Consider the following 19,276-nt stretch of genomic DNA (forward strand, 5'->3'; position numbering starts at 1 on the left):
GGCAGCGCCCCCTGGCGGCCAGTGCGGCCCCGGGGAAGAGAAGCGACCCCGGCTGCCCCGGCCCCGGCAGTCCCAGAGGGGTGGGGGTGGGGGTGGGGGTGGGGGGGGACGGCAAGGAGGGGCGGCCACACCCGGGGCGCGCGCCCGCTGGGGGCGGTGGCAGGGGGCGTCTCGCGGGCCGCCGAGTCTGCGGCTCCTGCGGGCGGGGGCTGCGCCCCAGCAACAGCCCGCTATTGGCCCCGCGCTTGCCAGGCGGGCGGGGCGGGCGCACGTGGCGGCGGCGGGGTTGGGGGGGCGGCTGTGACAGCGGAGCGGGGGTGGGAGGGGGGCGTCTGGGACCGCCGTGGGAGCGCGCGTGTGCGGGGTTGTGGATCTGCAGGTGTCTCGCCAGGGTGTGTGCGTGTGTCTGGCTCCGAGTTTGTGCGGGATTCGCAGGGAGTGGTTTTGCCAGTACAGGGGAATGTTGGGGCGTATGATCCCCCCGCGTGTGCTTGTGAGTCCCCGCGTGTGTCTGTGGGAGGGGGTGCTCTGGGTGTGTGTGCCGCGCGTGCGGGGAGGGTGCCCTGTTTATGTGTGGTTGTACCTGTGTGTGCTCCCTGGGTGAGTCTCGTCTGTATGTGCTGTTTGTGGGTGAGTCTGTGGCTCTGCGTGGGCTGTGTTTTTGTGAGTTTTTACATGTGTGTATGTTTGCTTGACTGAGCTGGGTTTGTGTGTTTATGTGTGTGTGTCTTGCCTGGGTGGGTGTGATGTGTTTGTGTGTGCTGGTGTGCCTGCCCAATGCCCATGTACCTGTTTTCTGGTCAGGTGTCTGTGTGAGTCCTGCTTGTGTGTGCTCAGGGCTGTCTCCCTCTGTTCTTTGCTGGTGTGTCTGAGAATTGGGAACCGTGCCTCTGGGGGGTCAGGGCAGTCAGCTGCTGTTGCTGTCTGCCTCTTGTATCGGATGTGTCCGAGCTGTGTGCGTGTGCATGTGTTGGGTCTGAGGGGCTTGTCTGTGATCGGCTGGCTCATGTGTGTCATGTGGGCTGCGTGTGTATAGTGTTTATGTCAGTCACGTGAGACCAGTGTTTTCTGACAGTGTTTTAGGTGTGTGTGCTACTGGGGCTGTGCGGGATTAGAGTTAGCTGTGTTTTGCTTCTGTGTATGTCTGTGTGTGTGTGTGTGTGCTGGGGCTGACAGTTGGTGATCGTGGCTTGGGGTGGAGAGGAGGGGGAGGGTTGATGTCTGCAGTTCTGATGGTGAGCGTGTGTCGTTGCCTGCATGTGTTGAGATGAGTCTGGGGCTGATGACACAGGAGTTTGTGTGTGCCTGGTTTACCTGTGTCCTGGGGTCTGAGAGTTGGGGAGGTGTGGGTGTGTGTTGGTTGTGTTGGTCCACATGTGTCTATGGATTGTTCTGTGTTGATGTGTGTAAGTACTGGTGTACGACATATCTTGGTTGTGTATGGGGGGGCATGTGTGTTTGAGAATTGTGGCAGTGCCTATTGTGGGTGTTTCAGTCCTTGCAGTGATGGCTGCATTGTGTGTGTGTGTGTGTGTGTGTGTGTGGTTGTGTCCCTGGGCATATCAACAGTGGATCAGTTTGTGAGATTCAGCAGTTTGTATAGGTGTGTTTGTGGATGGGGGTGGGCTGTGCCAGCCAGGGTGCATGGTGTGTATAGCTCTTGTGTTGTCTGTGTATCTCACCACATTTTGGTCAGTGTGTGTGTGTGTCCTGTGTACTGAGTGGCGGTGTCTGAGACTGGGACATCTCGATGTCTGTGTGCAAATGGGAGATGGGTGGGAGGTCAGGCTTCCCAGTTCCGTGTAAATCCTTGTGTGTGTGTGTGTGTGTGTTGTGTCTCTCTCACCCCCCACCCCCCCATACATACAGCCAGGAGTCCCCTCCATCTAGGTCCTTTGTGAGTCCTCTGGGGTGTGGGCCCATCACTGGGTAGGGAACGCTGTCCCCAGCAGCCTGTGCCCTGTGTGAACCCCAGGCTGGGTGACTTGGGGCAGTGGGGCTGTCACAAGCCCAATCCACACATGTCCCAGCCAGAGCCCTCCGTCTGGGTCCTGGGTGACCCTCCAGCTGTGCTCATCGCCCTGTGCAGGGGCGGTTGTCCCATTAGCCTGTGACCTGTGCCAGCTCCTGTTTGGACTTGTGTGTTGTGGGCCGACACATCCCCCTCACACAGGCAACAGGCCGCTGTAGCAGGGTCTTGCGGGAGCCCCTGTGTTGTTGGGGGGCGACTCCCTGTGCCTGCCTGCCCCCGCGTGACTCGCGTTCGCTGTGTGGACGGTGGGGCCCGCGCCCCAGCACTTCACCGCTGACCTGCCCCTCCCCCGTTCCCCGCAGGCCCCCGGGAGCGCCATGGCCCGCGCACGCCAAGAGGGCAGCTCCCCGGAGCCCGTAGAGGGCCTGGCCCGCGACGGCCCGCGCCCCTTCCCGCTCGGCCGCCTGGTGCCCTCGGCCGTGTCCTGCGGCCTCTGCGAACCCGGCCTGCCGGCCGCCCCCGCCGCCCCCGCCCTGCTGCCCGCCGCCTACCTCTGCGCCCCCGCCGCCCCGCCCACCGTCACCGCCGCCCTGGGGGGCTCCCGCTGGCCTGGGGGTCCTCGCAGCCGGCCCCGAGGCCCGCGCCCCGACGGTGAGTGCCACCCCCCCCCCCCGCCCCGGTTTGACGAGAGCCAGAACAAGACTGGGCTAGGGGACACCGAGGAACTGGAGGAAGGTGGGAGCGGGGTGGGGATGGGGGGGCGGGGAGCGGAGTCCGGGCCACAGAGAGGGTGTGGCCAGTGTGGTCTTTGTGTTGCGAGAAGCAGGAAGACGGAGTGGGAGGCTGGGGGTGGGGGAGAGGCCGAGTGGGAAGTCCCTCTTGGAATCTGACTGCAGTCCCCGACTTGGCCGCCTAGGGCCCCTTCCGGGCCTCGGGCAACAGCTGTTTCCCAGCCCCCTCCTCCAGTCTGGGTCCCCTTGGCCCCCTTGGGGATTGCAGTTGCACAGAGTGTGGGCAGAGTGGGGGGACTGTGGCCTCTGGACTTTGGGGACGGGGCGAGGGTGACCATTTGCCTTTATTTGCATCTCTTTGGCCAGGCCCAACCCCTTGCAACTCACCCCCCACCCCCGCTGTCCTCCGAGTGGAGGAAGGAGAGGGGGAGGGGCGATTGTGTTGGGAAATTCCCCTCGGGGAGGGGGGTACTAGTGGGGAGGGAAGGGTTAAAGGTCCCCTGCCTGATGGGCTATTAACCCTGAGGTGCCCAGCGGGCCCCATCCCTGCGGAAACACACACACACAGACACACACACAAACACACTCACGATGGCAGGGAAGATTGTCCTGTTTGCCCTCCCCTCCCCTCCCCACCCCCATCCCCATCCTGTCTCTGGAGCGGAAGGTTTAGGGAGAGAAAAAACTTCTCTGGCTCAGTTCCGGGCGGCAGGGTTGGGGTGGTTACAATATCAAGACCCCAATCACAGATGGGGAAACCGAGGCTCTGGCTTTAGACTTTAAAGGTCAGCACCGCATGTGACAGGAGGAAGGGAGGTCAGAGGAGTTCAGGAGAGGGAGGGCGCAGGAAGGCCTCCAGCCCCCCTGGCCCCTGCTCACAGTCAGCAGCGGACTGGCCTCTGGTCTCCAGGACTCAACCACATCCGGGGCTGAGGTCTCACTGTGATTGACAGGGGAGGGTAGGAGACCTGAGACTTGTAACTGGGCGGTGTCAGTCGCTGTATCCCGAAGTGACCTCGGGCCACTTCTTAGGGTGGGCCTCAGTTTCCCCGATCTGTCAAATTGGGGAGGCAAAATGGCCCCGTTATGGAATAGAGGTACTTAGGTCGGATAAGAGGAAGGTCTTCCAGACTGACACGGGCAGCTGGCCAGACAGGTGACCTCAGAAAGGCTTCCCGGGACCTCTTCTTCCTTTTTAGTGTCCGAGGAGAAAGTGAAAAATCAGACTTTAACGGGGGATAAGGAGTTGCTGGAAATGAGGCGGGAGGAAGAAAAATTAGGCATCTGGGAAAGGGAGATTCAGGCCCTGGCTACCTGGGCTCCCGTTTCCTCTGAGACACCTCCGGGCCGGGAGGGAAGGTGGGTGCTGACCTCGCCCCTCTACCTCTCCTAGGTCCTCAGCCCTCACTGTCGCCGGCGGAGCAGCATCTGCAGTCGCCCGTGCCCAGCGCCCCGGGGGCCCTGGCGGGCGGCCCCACCCAGGCAGCCCCGGGAGTCCGGGGGGAGGAGGAGCACTGGGCCCGAGAGATCGGGGCCCAGCTGCGGCGGATGGCGGACGACCTCAACGCGCTGTACGAGCGGCGGGTGAGTGCTTGGGGGAGCGGTAGACGGCAGGTGGGACTTCCCGCCGGGGTAGGAGTGGGGGCTGCAGGCGGGCCCTGCCAGATGTGCGGCAGCTGCGGCCCTGCGCCGTGGGGTCGCGCCGGGGACAGGCAGGGTGGGAGGGCAGGGGGCCCCGGAGGGCACCGGTGGGCCAGGCCCGGGCGGCGCAAACGCTGCGGCGCACCCATGCCCGGCGGCAGCGGGGACTGAGGGCGGTGCTCGGCAGAGCAGCCTCTATATCCCGCGCTATTTATAGCCGGTGAGTCAGCAGCGGCGCCGCGCCTGCCCCTCGCGCGGTCGGCTGCGCGCCCGCGGCTTCCCGGCGGGCGGGGCGGCAGGCGGGGCGAGGCTGGAGGGGCTGAGGCCCCGCCCCGCGGGAGTCCCGCCCCTCCGCAGCCCAGCAGGGCCTCTTCCTAAAAGGAAAGGTTTGAAGTCTACGACCGAGAATAGAGAATAACAAACATCAGCGCGCCTGCCATCCAGCTCTGTCCAATCTGAACATTACTCCTGCTTTGCTGGCTTGTTAAAAAAAAAAAACAACACCCCGAACACAACCGATGTCCTGAAGCCGGGTGTTCCTCTCCCGGATACCTTCTCCGTCCTCCTCTCTGAGGAACCCTCTAGAAGTCCCATTCCTATGCAGGTGTTTCTTCTTTCAATACAGGTTTACCAGGCCGGGAGGCATGACTGCTTAGGGCTGGCGTGCATTTTTAGCTTAATATACACGTTTAGAGTGTGTTCCTCTACAACTTCTGTTTCCCACTCAACGTGAGACTCGTGAGCTTCATCCATATGGGTGAAGGTGGCTTCATTTCATTCATTTTCACCTCTACGTAGGGTATGATGGTATCAATATATAGTATCTTTATTCATTTACACATTGATGGATTTTTAGGGTATTTATTTTATTTTTAAATTTTTATTTGCTTTGTTAGCTCTGCCAAAAGATGCACATCTTCTGGTGCAGGGCGGGCAAGCGTCTCCGGGGTAGGTAGCAGGACTCGTGGGTCTGCTGCCTCTCTGATGCAGGAGTTGGAACCAGGCGTCCTACCCCCAGTTACCCAAAATGACCGCCCTTACCTGACCGTCATGTCCTCATCTGTAAAACGAGTTCCTCCTTCCCTCTGCATCTTAGGGGGATGAGATTAGGTGTCCCCTGTTCAGTTTAGGGTCTGGCAAGGCACTCAGAATGCTATAGATTCATCATTTTTAGTGTTGCCTTTAATTTTCACTGGAGGGAACCCTGTTTATTTTGTGTTGTTTTGTTTTTTGTATCCAGCTTCCTTTGTTTTCTCTTCCTACCATTTTGGAGCCGAGAGGGTCCTAGAGGCCATGGGGGAAGGGGCAGAAGTGCCCCCAAGGTCACACAGAACACAACTTCTGTACATCCTCAGCACAGATGCCCAACTTTTCCCAATTCTCCTTTCAAAGATTGCTCTGGAGCCATTAAGACTATGGGCTCCCTTCTCCCCATCTCACCTGTCTTTTGAGGAGGTTAGGGTGGTCCACAATCCAGACCCCCACCCCCAGGCCCTTTGTGGCATTGACCACTTCCCCATCTGGAAAACAGGGACAGGGATGAGGAGATGACAGCTCATCTGTGCTGAACATTTTGGGGGTGCTGGGCACTGTGCTGAGGGTGTCCCACCTACCCCCTCTCCCTCCAATTCTCACATCCTAGCTGAGGATGTGGCGCTCAGAGAAGGGCGCCCTCTGGGTGGGCCACTGGCCCTCCTGGGTGGAGAAGCTGAGATTTCGACTGTTAATAATAATGATAGTACCTACAGAGAGTTGGCTGAGCATATAAAGGCTTTTAGGATGGTGCCCTCCCCTCTGACCACACACTCCACTGTCATGGGACACAAACCCATTCTGACTTCCTCTTCTCTCTTTCCCTAGAGACAAGAAGAGCAGCAGCAACACCGTCCCTCGCCCTGGAGGGTCCTGTACAATCTCATAATGGGACTCCTGCCCTTACCCAGGGGCCATGAAGCCCCTGAGATGGAGCCCAATTAGGTGCCTGCACCTGCCCAGTGGGCATTGGGGACTTGGGGGGCAGGACCCTCCCACCTCCTGATGCCCCAGCCAGTGCGGGGAACTCTTTTTGCACCATGTAGCATACTGGATTACCGGCCCTGCTTGTCCCAGGGGCGGCCCAGGGCAACTGCTCCAACCCCAGCCCCAGCCCAGCCTGGGGTGCACTGATGGAGATGTGGACTCCTGGGCCCCTGGCTAAGAAGCCAGGGGAGGGAGGGCAGACGGACTCAGTGGCTGAAGGCGGCAGTGACGGAGAGGGTGGGGACTGAGCCACCCACCTCTGCCGCCCACCACCATCTCAGGAAAGGCTGCTGGTGCTGGCTGCAGCTATTCCAGCTGCAGGGGTGGCACTGGGGGCCTCCCCCCCCCAGTGCTCCTTCACTTTGGGCCTAGCCTCAGGCCCCTGGTGCTTCCCCCCCTCCTCCTAAGGAGGGGGCCCGTGAAGAACAAATGAGCCAAACGTGACCACTAGCCTCCTGGAGCCAGAGAATGGGGCGCATCTGATGGCTGTCCTGGCCCAGCGCCCAGCCATCTTCCTTGAGCCAGCGGCGGGTGGTGGGCATGTCTCACCTTCATCTGGGGGTAGCCAGGAGGGGCCCAGACTGCGCATCCTGTGCTCTGCCTGATACCAACCCCCGCTCCATCAATCCCATTGCATAGGTTTAGAGAGAGCACGTGTGACCACTGGCATTCATTTGGGGGGGTGGGATATTTTGGCAGAAGCTGCCCCAGCCTTAGACCCCAGGGTGAAACGCTGGGGGAAGGATGGGGAGTCAGGGAGGGGGGGATCTCAGGAGAGGGAGGAGTCTGGGAGCGGGGAGGGATGGCCCAGCCTGTAAAATACTGTATATGCGCTGCTGTAGATACTGGAATGAATTTTCTGTACATGTTTGGTTAATTTTTTTTGTACATGATTTTTGTATGTTTCCTTTTCAATAAAATCAGATTGGAACAGTGGATGCTCTTTCTGCCCGCCTTCCCCACTGTGTGGCCTTGGCTAGGCCTTAGCAGGGCCTCCATGGCTCCTGTTTGCTAGGGGGTGAGAGAGTAAGTCACCAGCACTCATGAAGGGCTGTGGTGGGACCTAAAGGAAAGGCTGAGGGGCCTGGGGTACAGTGTCAGAGAGATGAAGGGTGTGCTGGTGGCCTTGTACATGCTATCCCTTGTATCTGGAGACCTCCCTATAGCTGGGTCCCTCCCACAGCCTCAGGGAAGCCTGTCTGACGGCCCTCTCCTCATTTCCCATTAAAAGCAAAGTCATGTTAGGGCAGGGGGGAGGGTTTGGTGCTTTATCCACAAATAAAGCATGAAGCGCAGACTCAATGTTTCTTAAAGTAATGAATAACCTCTAATATATTTGAGGCACTACCTTAACAACTTGCGGACATTTCGGTAACAAGGCAGGGCCGGGCCTTGCCACCACAGAGGTGGAAGGTGACATCTGCCTTACAGTGATCTTACCTCTCCAGTTGGGGGAGAAACGCAAATGAATGAGTGAGGCTTCATCTATGTAGCTGCCCTGCAGCCTAGCACAAACTGGCATAAAGAGGCTGTCTTGAATTAATATATAAATTGGAGCTTCTACCTTCCTGAAAACAGGGCAAGCAGCCAGACGCTTTCCTATGCTCTCTCATACACAATGGGGACAGATGTTGGCGACAGGTGAGACATGGTAAATTATATTATCTGGTAGGTAAAGACCCAGGACCAGGCCCCAGCTCTATCACCTTAGTTGTCCTCACTGGTAACAGGAAACTCAAGGGAAATGCCCTTCTCCTAAAAGGCCAGGACAGGTAAATGGGAACAGCCACTTTGGAAAGGAACTGGACAAAACCTGATCTGCACAGGATGCATGCACCTTAAGCCAGCAAATGCCTTCCTAGGTATCTACCTTCCTTCAAAGGTGGGAGATTTGTACCCCTGGAGTGTCCAAGATAGCAGAGTTACCACTGTATAAATTCAGGCATGTAAGAATCCAGCAGCAGTGGAAGGATAAGTATATTCTGGTCTAGTCATATGTGTTAGATTGAATTATGTACCCAAACTAGACACGTTCTTAATCTTAATCCACGTGTGTGGGTATGAACCCCCCTTCAGTAGGATCTTTGGAAGATGTTCTTTTCAGTTAAGTTACGGCCTGAGTAAATGAGGGTGGGTCTTAATCCAGAATACTGGAGGCCTTATAAAGAGAACCCAGAAGTTACAGAGCCAGAAAGGAGAGGACATTGCTATGTGACAGGCAATCCAAGGAACTCCAAGGATTCCCAGCAGCCAACACCAGAACAGAACATTGACTCAGGGAGGAGGCAAGTCTTGCTGATACTTCGATTTTGGATTTCTAGCCTCAAAAATGTGAGACAATAAATATTGTTTAAACCATGCCACACTGTGGTATTTGTCAATAGCAGTCTGGAAACTAAGACAGGCATTAAGCGTCCTTGTTTCTTGGGAACAAAATAGGACTGCCAGACCCTCATGTATGCAACATTCCATGTTCTTATGAGGGATATCTGATCCCTGTCCACCTTTTCTGCAGGGCCACCTGGGGCTTCTGCAGGGCTGAGTGGTTCTCCCGGGAGCCTGGCACTGGGGGCAGGTAGGAGGTAGATGGGAAATAGCCACTGAGCAAATGAACTTAGACATGAACAAAATATCAGAGTTAGAGCCTTAGAACTTGGGTATACCAGGACCAAGGAGCTCTGCCATGCCCCCTCACCTCTGCCATCAAAGTCTGACCATGACATCAGATGGAACAGGCTCAGGGACCCAAGCCTCAGTTTCCCTGTTTGCATGAGGACTCTGAGGTTGCAGCATTTTAGAAAGCAAGTGGGTATGAGTTGAGTTGTAGGATCAGAGGATCTTGGCAGGTTTCCAAGTGTGGGTCGAGATACATCCAAGTCTCATGTTACTGGTAAGTGGCTGAGTGGGGACTCATAAGGTTGGGTCTAAAGTCCAGGTTCGTGACCCCAAATGCTGTCCTGTGTATTGGTCATACGTGAATGCTTTTAAGGGCAATGCTGGGTGACTGTTTCTGGAACTCTGCCTGGGTCACCAGTGGGGACACATTCTTCACTGTGTGTTTAATCTCTGCAGATGTTCTGTGAGTACCCTCCTGGATGTGACCGCTGAGTGTGAGCACATGTGGGTGTGAGCACATTCCATGTAAACAAACTGAGAGAGAAACAGAGTAGCTATATTATGGTCAGACAAAATAAACTTTAAGTTAATAAACATTATAATAGACAAAGAAGGATATTATATATTGATAAAAGGTTCAATCCAGCAAGAAGATATAACAATTATAAACATATATGCACCTTATCACAGAGCCCCAAAATATATGAAGCAAAAATGGACAGAATTAAAGGGAGAAATATAATTCTACAATAACAGTTGTAGACTTCAATATACCACTTTCAATAATTGGCAGAACACTTAAACAGAAAGTCAATAAGGAAATAGAGGGCTTGAACAGCACTATTAACCAATTAGACCTAGTGGACATATATAGAACATTCTGCAGTTGAATACACATTCTTCTCAAGTGCACTTGGAACATTTTCCATGATAGACCATAAGTTAGGCTACAAATCATGTCTTAATGAATAAAAAAAATACTGAAATTATACAAAGTATTTTCTTGGACCACAATGGAATAAAAAGCTAGAAATCAATAACAGAAGGAAAATTAGACAATTTACAAATATATGGAAATGAGCAATACACCATTAAACAACCAGTGGGTCAAAGAAGAAATCAAGAAGGAAATGAGGAAATATCTTCAAACAAATGAAAATAAAACCACAACTTAGTAAAACTTAGACAGAGCAAAGAAGGCAATGCTCAGACTGAAATTTATAGCTCTAATTGCATACACTAAAAAATAACAAAGATCACAAATCAATAACCTAACTCCACACCCAAAAACTAGAACAAGATTAAATTAAACCCAAAGCTAGTAGGAGGAAGGAAATAAGAAAGGTTAGAGCAGAGACAAATGAAACTGAGAATATAGAGAGAATCAATAAAACCAAAAGTGTTTTGTTTTTTTTTAATCAATATCTTCAACAAACCTTTAGCAAGACTCACAAAGAAAAAGACAGAGGGAGACAAATAACTAAAATTAAGAATGAAAGTGAGGCTATTACTACCAACCTCACAGAAATACAAAGGATTATATGAGGTGCTATGAGCAATTACATATATAAACAAATTAGAAAACCTGGATGAAATGCATAAATTCCTTGAGATATCAGAAACTACTCTGATGTAAGAAACAAACAAAATTCTCAGCTAACATAAAAAAAAAAAGAGCTTGAATTAGTAATTAAAAACCTCACAATAACAAAAAAGCCAGGGCCAGTGGGTTTCATTACTGAATTCCAACAGTAAAAGAAGATTTAACACCATACATTCTCAAACTCTTCCAAAAGATAAATCAAGAGGGAGTACTTCCTAACTCATCCTATCATGCCAGCATTACCCTGATTCCAAAGCCAAATAAAGCCAGCACAAGAAAATAAAATTATAAATGAATACCTCTTAAGAAAAGAGATTCAACATTATATTGATACTTCTGTTTAGTCTCCAGTGTCTTGGAGCAGCTAGAAGAAAAAACCTGAAATTGTGGAGCTGTAACCCATACCAAACTTTGAAATCTGTTCTGTAACTACTTGTTAAAATATACTTTAAAAAAAAATTAAAAAATTAAAAAATATATATATATACTTTAAATTTTCTTTTATATATATTATATCTCACAATAAAAAATGTTAAAAAATTATCATGGTGATGAAGATACTACTACTTCATGATATTGTGAGCCACTGATTGTACACCATGTATGGAATGTCTGTATGTTAAGGATGTTTGTGTTTGTCAATAAAAATATATATTTTTAAATGTAAAAAAAAAGAGATGTAAAACTCCTCAACAAAATACTGGCAAACTGTATCCAACAGTATATTGAAGGGATTATACACTATGACCAAGTGTGATTTCTTACCGGAATGGAAGGATGGTTCAATATAAGAAAATCAATCAAAGTAATACACCATATTAATAGAATATAGGGAAAAAGTATACATGATCATCTCAACTGGTACAGAAAAGGCATGATGAAATCCAGTATCTTCTTATGACAAAAACACTAGGAACAGGGGGAACTTTCTCAATGTCATAAAGGACAGTTATGAAAAACCCTTAGCAAGTATTATACCTATGGCGAAAGACTGAAAGCTTTCCCCCTAACACAGGAACAAGATAAGGTGCCCACTGTAACCCATGTATTCAACATTGTACTGGAATTTTCTCAACAGAGACATCAGGCAAGAGAAAGAAATAAAAGGTATCCAAATTGGAAAGGAAGAAGTCAAATTATCCCTATTTGCAGATGACATGGTTCTATATGTAGAAAATTTCAAAGAATGAACAAGAAAGCTACTAGAACTAATAAACCAATTTAGCAAAGTTGTAGGATACAAGATAAACAATGCAGGAGTCACTTGGGTTTCTACACACCAAAAATGAACAATCTGAAAAGAAAATCAAGAAAACAATTCCATTTACAATAACATCTGAAAGAACAGAATTCCTAAGAATAAATTTAATGAAGGAGGTGAAAAACTTGTAAACTGAAAACTACAGAACACTGCTGAAAGAAATTAAAGACCTACGTAAATGGAAAGACACCCATGTTTGTGGATTAGAAGATATAATTAAGATGTTAATACTGCCCAAAGCAATCTACAAATTCAATGCAATTCCTATCAAAATTCCAGAACCCTTTTTCAGAAATGGAAAAGCTGATCCTCAAATTCATATAGAATCACAAGGCCCCAAATAAGCACAACAATCTCGGAAAAGAACAAAGTTGGAAGACTCACACTTCCTGACTATAATACATACTACAAATCTTCAGTAATTAAAATAGTATGTTACTGGTATAAGGATAGACATCTAGTTCCATATAGACTAATGGAACAGAACTGATAGTCTAGAGATAAATCTACACATCTACGGCCAGTTGATTTTTGACAAGGGTGCCATGTCTACTCAATGGGGAAATAAAACCCTCATCAATAAATGGTGCGGGGACAACTGAAAAGTCCACATATAAAAAGATCAAAAGGATGCATGGGGACACCTGCAAAATGAATTCAAAATGGATAAATGACCTAGATATAAAGCTAATACTATAAAACTCTTACAAGAAAACATAGAGAACTATCTTCAGGACCCTGTGGTAGGCAATGCATTTTTAGATTTTATACCAAAAGCACATAAGGAATAACAACAAAAAAATTAGGTGAAATAGACTTCATCAAAGTTAAAAACTTTCATGCATCAAAGGACATTGTGGTGGTTTGAAGCTGCGTGTACCCCAGAAAAATATGTTCTTGAATTTAATCCACTCCTGAGGGTGTGAACCCATTGTAAGTAGGGCCTTTTGATGAGGCTATTTCAATTAAGGTGTGACCCACCTCAATCAGGCTAAATCTTAATCCTATTACTAAAGTCCTATATAAGTGGAATGAAATTCAGTCAGAAGGAAAGAAAGCCACAAGAAGCTGAAATAGAACCTGGAGAAGGAAGAAAGCAAGAGATGCTGCTATGTGCCAGAGGAACCAAGGATCACTGGCAGCCAGCCCCATAACACCAGTTTTCAGGGAGAAAGCATTACCTTGATGATGCCTTGATTTGGACATTTTCCCAACTTCAAGCCAGTAAGCAAATAAATTCCCATTGTTTCACTCAACCCATTTCATGATATTTGCTTAAGTAGCTTAGGAAACTAAAAAATATTATAAGAAAAAAAATGAAAGAACCTACAGATTGGGAAAAAATATTTAGATACATATATCTAATAAGAGGTTATAATCAGAACATATAAAGAATAACTACAGCTCGACAACAAAAACACAAACTACCAAATTTTTAAAACGGCCAAGGATTTGAATTAACATTTCTCCAAAGATAATATTCAGAGGGCCAATAAGTATATGAATGGATGCTCAAGATCATTAGCCATTAGAGAAATACTATTAAAACTATAGTAAGATACCACCTCACACTCACTAAAATGGCTATTATTTAAAAAATGGAAAATAGCAAGTGTTGGTGAGGATGCAAGGAAATAGGAACCCTTGAATACTGTTGGTGAGAATGTACAATTTGTGCAACCACTATGGAAAAGCTTGTCAAGTGCTCAGAAATTTACATAGCTGCAGAAATAGCCATGATACTGTTATTTCACTCCTGGGTATATTCTCAACTGAACTAAAAACAAGAACTCATATTGTACAGTAATGCTCATCACATTATTCAGTGTAGCCAAAAGGAAGAAGCAAAAGTGTACATCAGCAGAAGAATGGATAAATAAAGTATCATATATCCATACAAAAATTGAATTATTATTCCCCTGTAAAAAGAAGTGCTGGCATATGCTACGACATAGATGAACCTTGAAGACATAATGTTGAGTGAAATAAGCCAGACATAAAAGGATAAAATTGTATTTCTTTTACATGAAATATTTAGAATAAGCAAATTCACAGACAGAAAGCAAAACAGTGGTCATCAGGTGGGGGGGGTAGGGAGAATGGGATATTACTGTTAAATGAGTATGAATTTTAGTTTGGGATGATGAAAATACTCTGGAAATAAGAATGGTGAAAGTTATACAGAATTATCAATGTTACTTAATGTCAAAGAATTATCCACTTAAAACAGTAAAAATATTTTCATCAGTTATATTTTACTGCAACTAAAAATATTTTTTTAAAAGGACATTATTGGGGAGGGTGCAAGGGGTAGTTCAGTGGTAGAATTCTCACCTGCATGTGGGCGACCTGGGTTCAATTCCTGGCCCATGCACTTCCCAACAAACAAAAAACAGACAAAAAAATTCAACAAATGTACTGCAGTAATAGGATACTCAAATGAAAAAATAATGAAATGTGATCCTACAATACAGCGTACAAAAAAAAATAGGACATTATTGGGACATATGAAAGACTGTAATATAGACAATAAGTTTTATATCAATGTCAAATTTCTTGAACTTAACTATACTTAAGGTGATTATGTAAGTGGATATTCTTGTTCTTAGGAAATGTAAATGGCAGTAATAATTATTCAAGAAGCGCAACATATACAATCTACACACAAGTGTTCAGCAAATGGATTGACAGGTAAACAGATGCACTGGATATAGAAAATGTTGCAAAAATGTTAACATTGGTGGAATTGGGTATCTAGGGGAGATACAGGTATGTTGGTATATTGGAGTTTTCTGTATAGGGTATTTTTGTAACTGTCCTGTATGTTCAATAAGTATTTCAGAATAAAAAGTTAAAAAACAAGTACAGTGTGGGCCACTCTGGCTCAAAAGGCAGAGTTCTTGCCTGCCATGCCAGAGACCCGGGTTTGATCCCTGGTGCCTGCCCATGTAAAAAATACAAAAACAAAAACAAAGTACAAAACAAAACGTCATCACCGACACTTCCGGGTCAAGATGGCAGCTTAACAACGTGTGCATTTTAGTTCATCCTCCAGAACAACTACTAAATAACCAGAAACAGTACAGAACACCTCCTGGAGCCAAGATAGTGACCGGACACACAGCGTACCCAAGTCTGGACCAGCTGGACCAGCTGCGAGCAGCCCCCAGAACTGTGAGTTCCCAAAGCTGTGGCGGCCAGTGCCCCTCCCCCACAGACCGCTTCCCAGAGGGGAAAGGAAAGGACTTTACCAGCAGCAGGGATTGGGCACAATCAAATGCCAATTGTGGAACTAATTAACAAATTCTGACTACTAAAAATAGGCCCCCAGCTTAGGTGAACCTGATCAAAGCGGAGGTTGCTCATTTTTGCCCCGGTAACAGGGGGGCAGGACTGACAGAAAAAGGGGAAAAAAAAAAAAGAAGGAAACAGAGGTTTTTGTGGCTGTGTATCTACAAAGGCTTGGCTGCCTCTGGATACAGCGGCAGGCCTTTTCAGGCTGCAACTGCCCCAGGCATAGGCAGAAGTGAGCTCTTTTGGGGGCTTATCTGGAGCTTGTGCCTTCCCCAGGGGAGGGGTGAAACCCCACTCAGGTAGAATCCCTCCATCAAGGAATTCAGACACCAGGGCTTGGTAATTTGAAGCCATTAAAACCAGCCTACAACCTCTCCTCTGTCTCCACCACGCCCCGGCAGGGAGAGTCTGCCAAAGTTAAAGGTACCGCATCATCTTATGCTGGTGGGACCTGCAGTCAGACAAGCGCCACATACTGGGCAGGATAAGAAAAACAGAGTCCAGAGACTTCACAGGAAAGTCTTTCAACCTGCTGGGTCTCACCCTCAGGGAAAACCGAAACAGGTGACTCTTTCCTCCTGATAGGAGGCCAGTTTGGTCTGGGAAAATCTGGCTGGGGTCTATAATATCTAAGTAGACCCTCCTAAGTGTGTGTGGGGGAAAGGCACCACACAAGCAGGGCAAGAAACAAGAAAACAAGAACTGAAAAATTCTCCTCTGTTAAACAAAACTTAAGCTAAAGGTCCAGATAAAGCTGAACGGAATGTCAAAGAACAGATAGACAACAAATTCATCCAGCAAGAAAACCCTAGATAAAAGAAGTGAAAGCAATCTCCAGAATAAACTAATTAAGGTAATTAAATGCCTAGACGCCAGCAAAAAATAACAAATCACACCAGGAAAATTGAAGATATGGCCCGGTCAAAGGAACAAACCAACAATTCAAATGACATACAGGAGCTGAAACAATTAATTCAGAATGTACGAACAGACATGGAAAACCTCATCAAAAGCCAAATCAATGAATTGAGGGAGGATATAAAGAAGGCAAGGAAAGAACAAAAAGAAGAAATTGAAAGTCTGAAAAAACAAATCACAGAACTTATGGGAATGAAAGACATAGTAGAAGAGATGAAAAAAACAATGGAAACCTACAATGGTAGATTTCGAGAGACAGAACATAGGATTAGTGAACTGGAGGATGGAACATCTGAAATCCGACAAGAAACAGAAACTATAGGGAAAAAAATGGAAAAATATGAGCAGGGGCTCAGGGAAATGAAAGAAAATATGAAGCGCATGAATATATGTGCTGTGGGTGTCTCAGAAGGAGAAGAGAAGGGAAAAGGAGGAGAAAAACTAATGGAGGAAATTATCACTGAAAATTTCCCAACTCTTATGAAAGACTTAAAATTAGAGATCCAAGAAATGCAGCGTACCCCAAAGAGAATAGCTCCAAATAGACATACTCCAAGACATTTAATAATCAGAATGTCAGAGGTCAAAGAGAAAGAGAGGATCTTGAAAGCAGCAAGAGAAAAGCAATCCATCACATACAAGGGAAGCCCAATAAGACTATGCGCAGATCTCTCAGCAGAAACCATGGAGGCGAGAAGACAGTGGGATAATATATTCAAATTATTAAAAGAGAAAAACTGCCAACCAAGAATTCTATATCCAGCAAAATTGTCCTTCAAAAATGAGGGAGAAATTAAAACATTTTCAGACAAAAAATCACTGAGAGAATTTGTGACCAAGAGACCAGCTCTGCAAGAAATACTAAAGGGAACACTAGAAACAGATACGAAGACAGAAGAGAGAGGTGTGGAGAAGAGTGTAGAAAGGAAGACTATGAGTAAAGGTAAAAAGAAGGAAAATTAGATATGACATATAAAATCCAGAAGGCAAAACAGTAGAAGAAAGTACTACCCATGCAGTAATAACACTGAATGTTAATGGATTAAACTCTCCAATCAAAAGACATAGTCTGGCAGAATGGATTAAAAAACAGGACCCATCTATATGCTGTCTCTACTCAAAGGACACGAGGCCAAGGACACAAATGGACATTTACACACCAATGTTTATAGCAGCATTATCAACAATTACCAAGAGATGGTAACAGCCAAAATGTCCATCAACAGTTGGTTAAACAAACTGTGACATTTACATAAGATGGAATCTTATGCAGCTGTAAGACACAATAAAGTTATGAAGTATGTAACAACATGAATGGACCTTAAGGACATTATGCTGAATGTGATTAGCCAGAAACAAAAGGACAAATACTGTATGGTCTCACTGATATGAACTGACATTAGTGAATAAACTTGGAATATTTCCTTGGTAACAGAGACCATCAGGAGATAGAAATAGGGTAAGATATTGGGTAATTGGAGCTGAAGGGATACAGATTGTGCAACAGAACTGAATATAAAAACTCAGAAATGGACAGCACAATATTACCTAACTGTAATACAATTATGTTAAAACACTGAAAAAAAAAACTTTCCTATAATTCAAAATTCCAAGTACTTGCACATTTTGAGATTCTTTCTGCTCTAACATTCCATTACTGTCCAAAACAACTATTCAATAAAATACAGATTCCAGGCCTCCTCTTCAGTGAAGACCCCTCCCCACACACACCCTTACCAGGCTTAGTTTCAGATCCCTCCACTACATGCCATGTTCTCTGAATTCTAATGTTCTTCTAGAACAGACCACACTGTACTTTGATTCTCTTTACTTGTCTGTTACTTCTGTTCCTCAAAGACAATGATCTGTCATTATCTACATTTACCCAGCAACCAGGACAATATCTGGCACACAGCTCAAGTCAATACATACTTATAAAATAACTATAAAAACAAATTAAAAGTTCCTAGCTACTTCTTTTTAAATGGGATACCTGATATTAAAGGCAAATGCCATCAACAATGGAGGGAGTACAAGAGTTAAGGAAAGGTTTGGATTTTCTATTTGGTGAGGGTACGTTTAATGGTTATCTTTCTCTTGGAATAATGAAATTATCTAAAATTGAGCGTGCTGATGGACTACTGACTTTGGACATTATACATTATGCCCAATGAATAGAGGTTGCTGAAGGATGCACTGACTGAGAAGTAGATTGGTGAATGATGGTGTATACATATAATCAAATATTGTGCTGCTACAAAAAGGAATGAAGTTGTGAGGCATGCTACCTTGTGAATGAACCTGTAGGACATTTGGTGAGGCAAAATAAGCCAGAAATAAAAAAAGCAAATATTGTATGGAAACAAAACAAAACAAAACAAAAAAAACCTCATCACCACTAAACACTACCATCCAATAATCTTTTGGAAAGTATCGACATCTAAAATGCATTTATATGCTTTCTAACCTTGGAATTTTCCTTTGGGGAGTCCTTCTGAAGTGTGCACAAAGGAAACATACTCAGTGTCACTCAGCAGCAGACCAATTAAGTAGATGATGGTTCATTTGTGGTTTTGGAATTTTATCTACTATGCATAGAAAAAGATCTGTAGGACAGAAAAACAAGCTAGTTGCAGAAAACTACACAGCTATTTATGAATATGTATAATGACAGTAGCTAACATCTATCAATTTCTATTCAAAGTATGTAATTCATTTGATTCTCACATCTCTGAGGGAGGTACTTCTATTACCCCATTTTACAGGTGGGGCAACTGGGATAAAGAAGCTATTTGCCAAAGATTGCACAGCTAAGTGGTAGAGTGTGGATTCAACCCAGCTAGTCTGGAGGATTTACTCTCAACATTTGGTGAGGGCGACCTTTGGGGAGTGGATACAAGATACAGCTGACATGTTCAAACAGCATGCCATATTTCTCCCCTAAACCCTGATTTAGCTTCTGGGTGGCCAAAGCTAGCTGTGAAGTTAGCTGGTCCTACTTAGGTGGACAACATTAAGCTGAGAGGCTGCAAGAAACAGTGGAGAGTAATCTTTACTCTTTATACTTGAGTACTGCTTCACTGTTACTAGAAGCTTAAATATTAAACCCACCTGCTCTTTAGGACCCAGCTGTTATCTCAGCATCCAAAGTGACTGAGGACTTTGAGTGGTGTCTCCTGGGTCTAGGCCCAGTCTCATCCTCACCCTGCACTGAGACACGC

At 46.7% G+C, this 19,276-nt stretch overlaps 1 protein-coding gene across 1 annotated transcript; it reads left to right on the forward strand.

Moving 5' to 3' along the window:
• The first annotated feature begins 317 nt into the window (after positions 1–317).
• BBC3 (BCL2 binding component 3) lies at positions 318–7,296 on the forward strand. Its single transcript, XM_077131340.1, has 4 exons — positions 318–392; positions 2,335–2,623; positions 4,097–4,287; positions 6,205–7,296. The coding sequence occupies exons 2-4, from the start codon at positions 2,350–2,352 to the stop codon at positions 6,319–6,321; spliced, it is 582 nt and encodes a 193-aa protein (XP_076987455.1). The 5' UTR covers positions 318–392; positions 2,335–2,349; the 3' UTR covers positions 6,322–7,296.
• Positions 7,297–19,276: the final 11,980 nt, after the last annotated feature.

Source organism: Tamandua tetradactyla, chromosome 16, assembly GCF_023851605.1.
Source record: "Tamandua tetradactyla isolate mTamTet1 chromosome 16, mTamTet1.pri, whole genome shotgun sequence".
Lineage (NCBI taxonomy): Eukaryota > Metazoa > Chordata > Mammalia > Pilosa > Myrmecophagidae > Tamandua > Tamandua tetradactyla.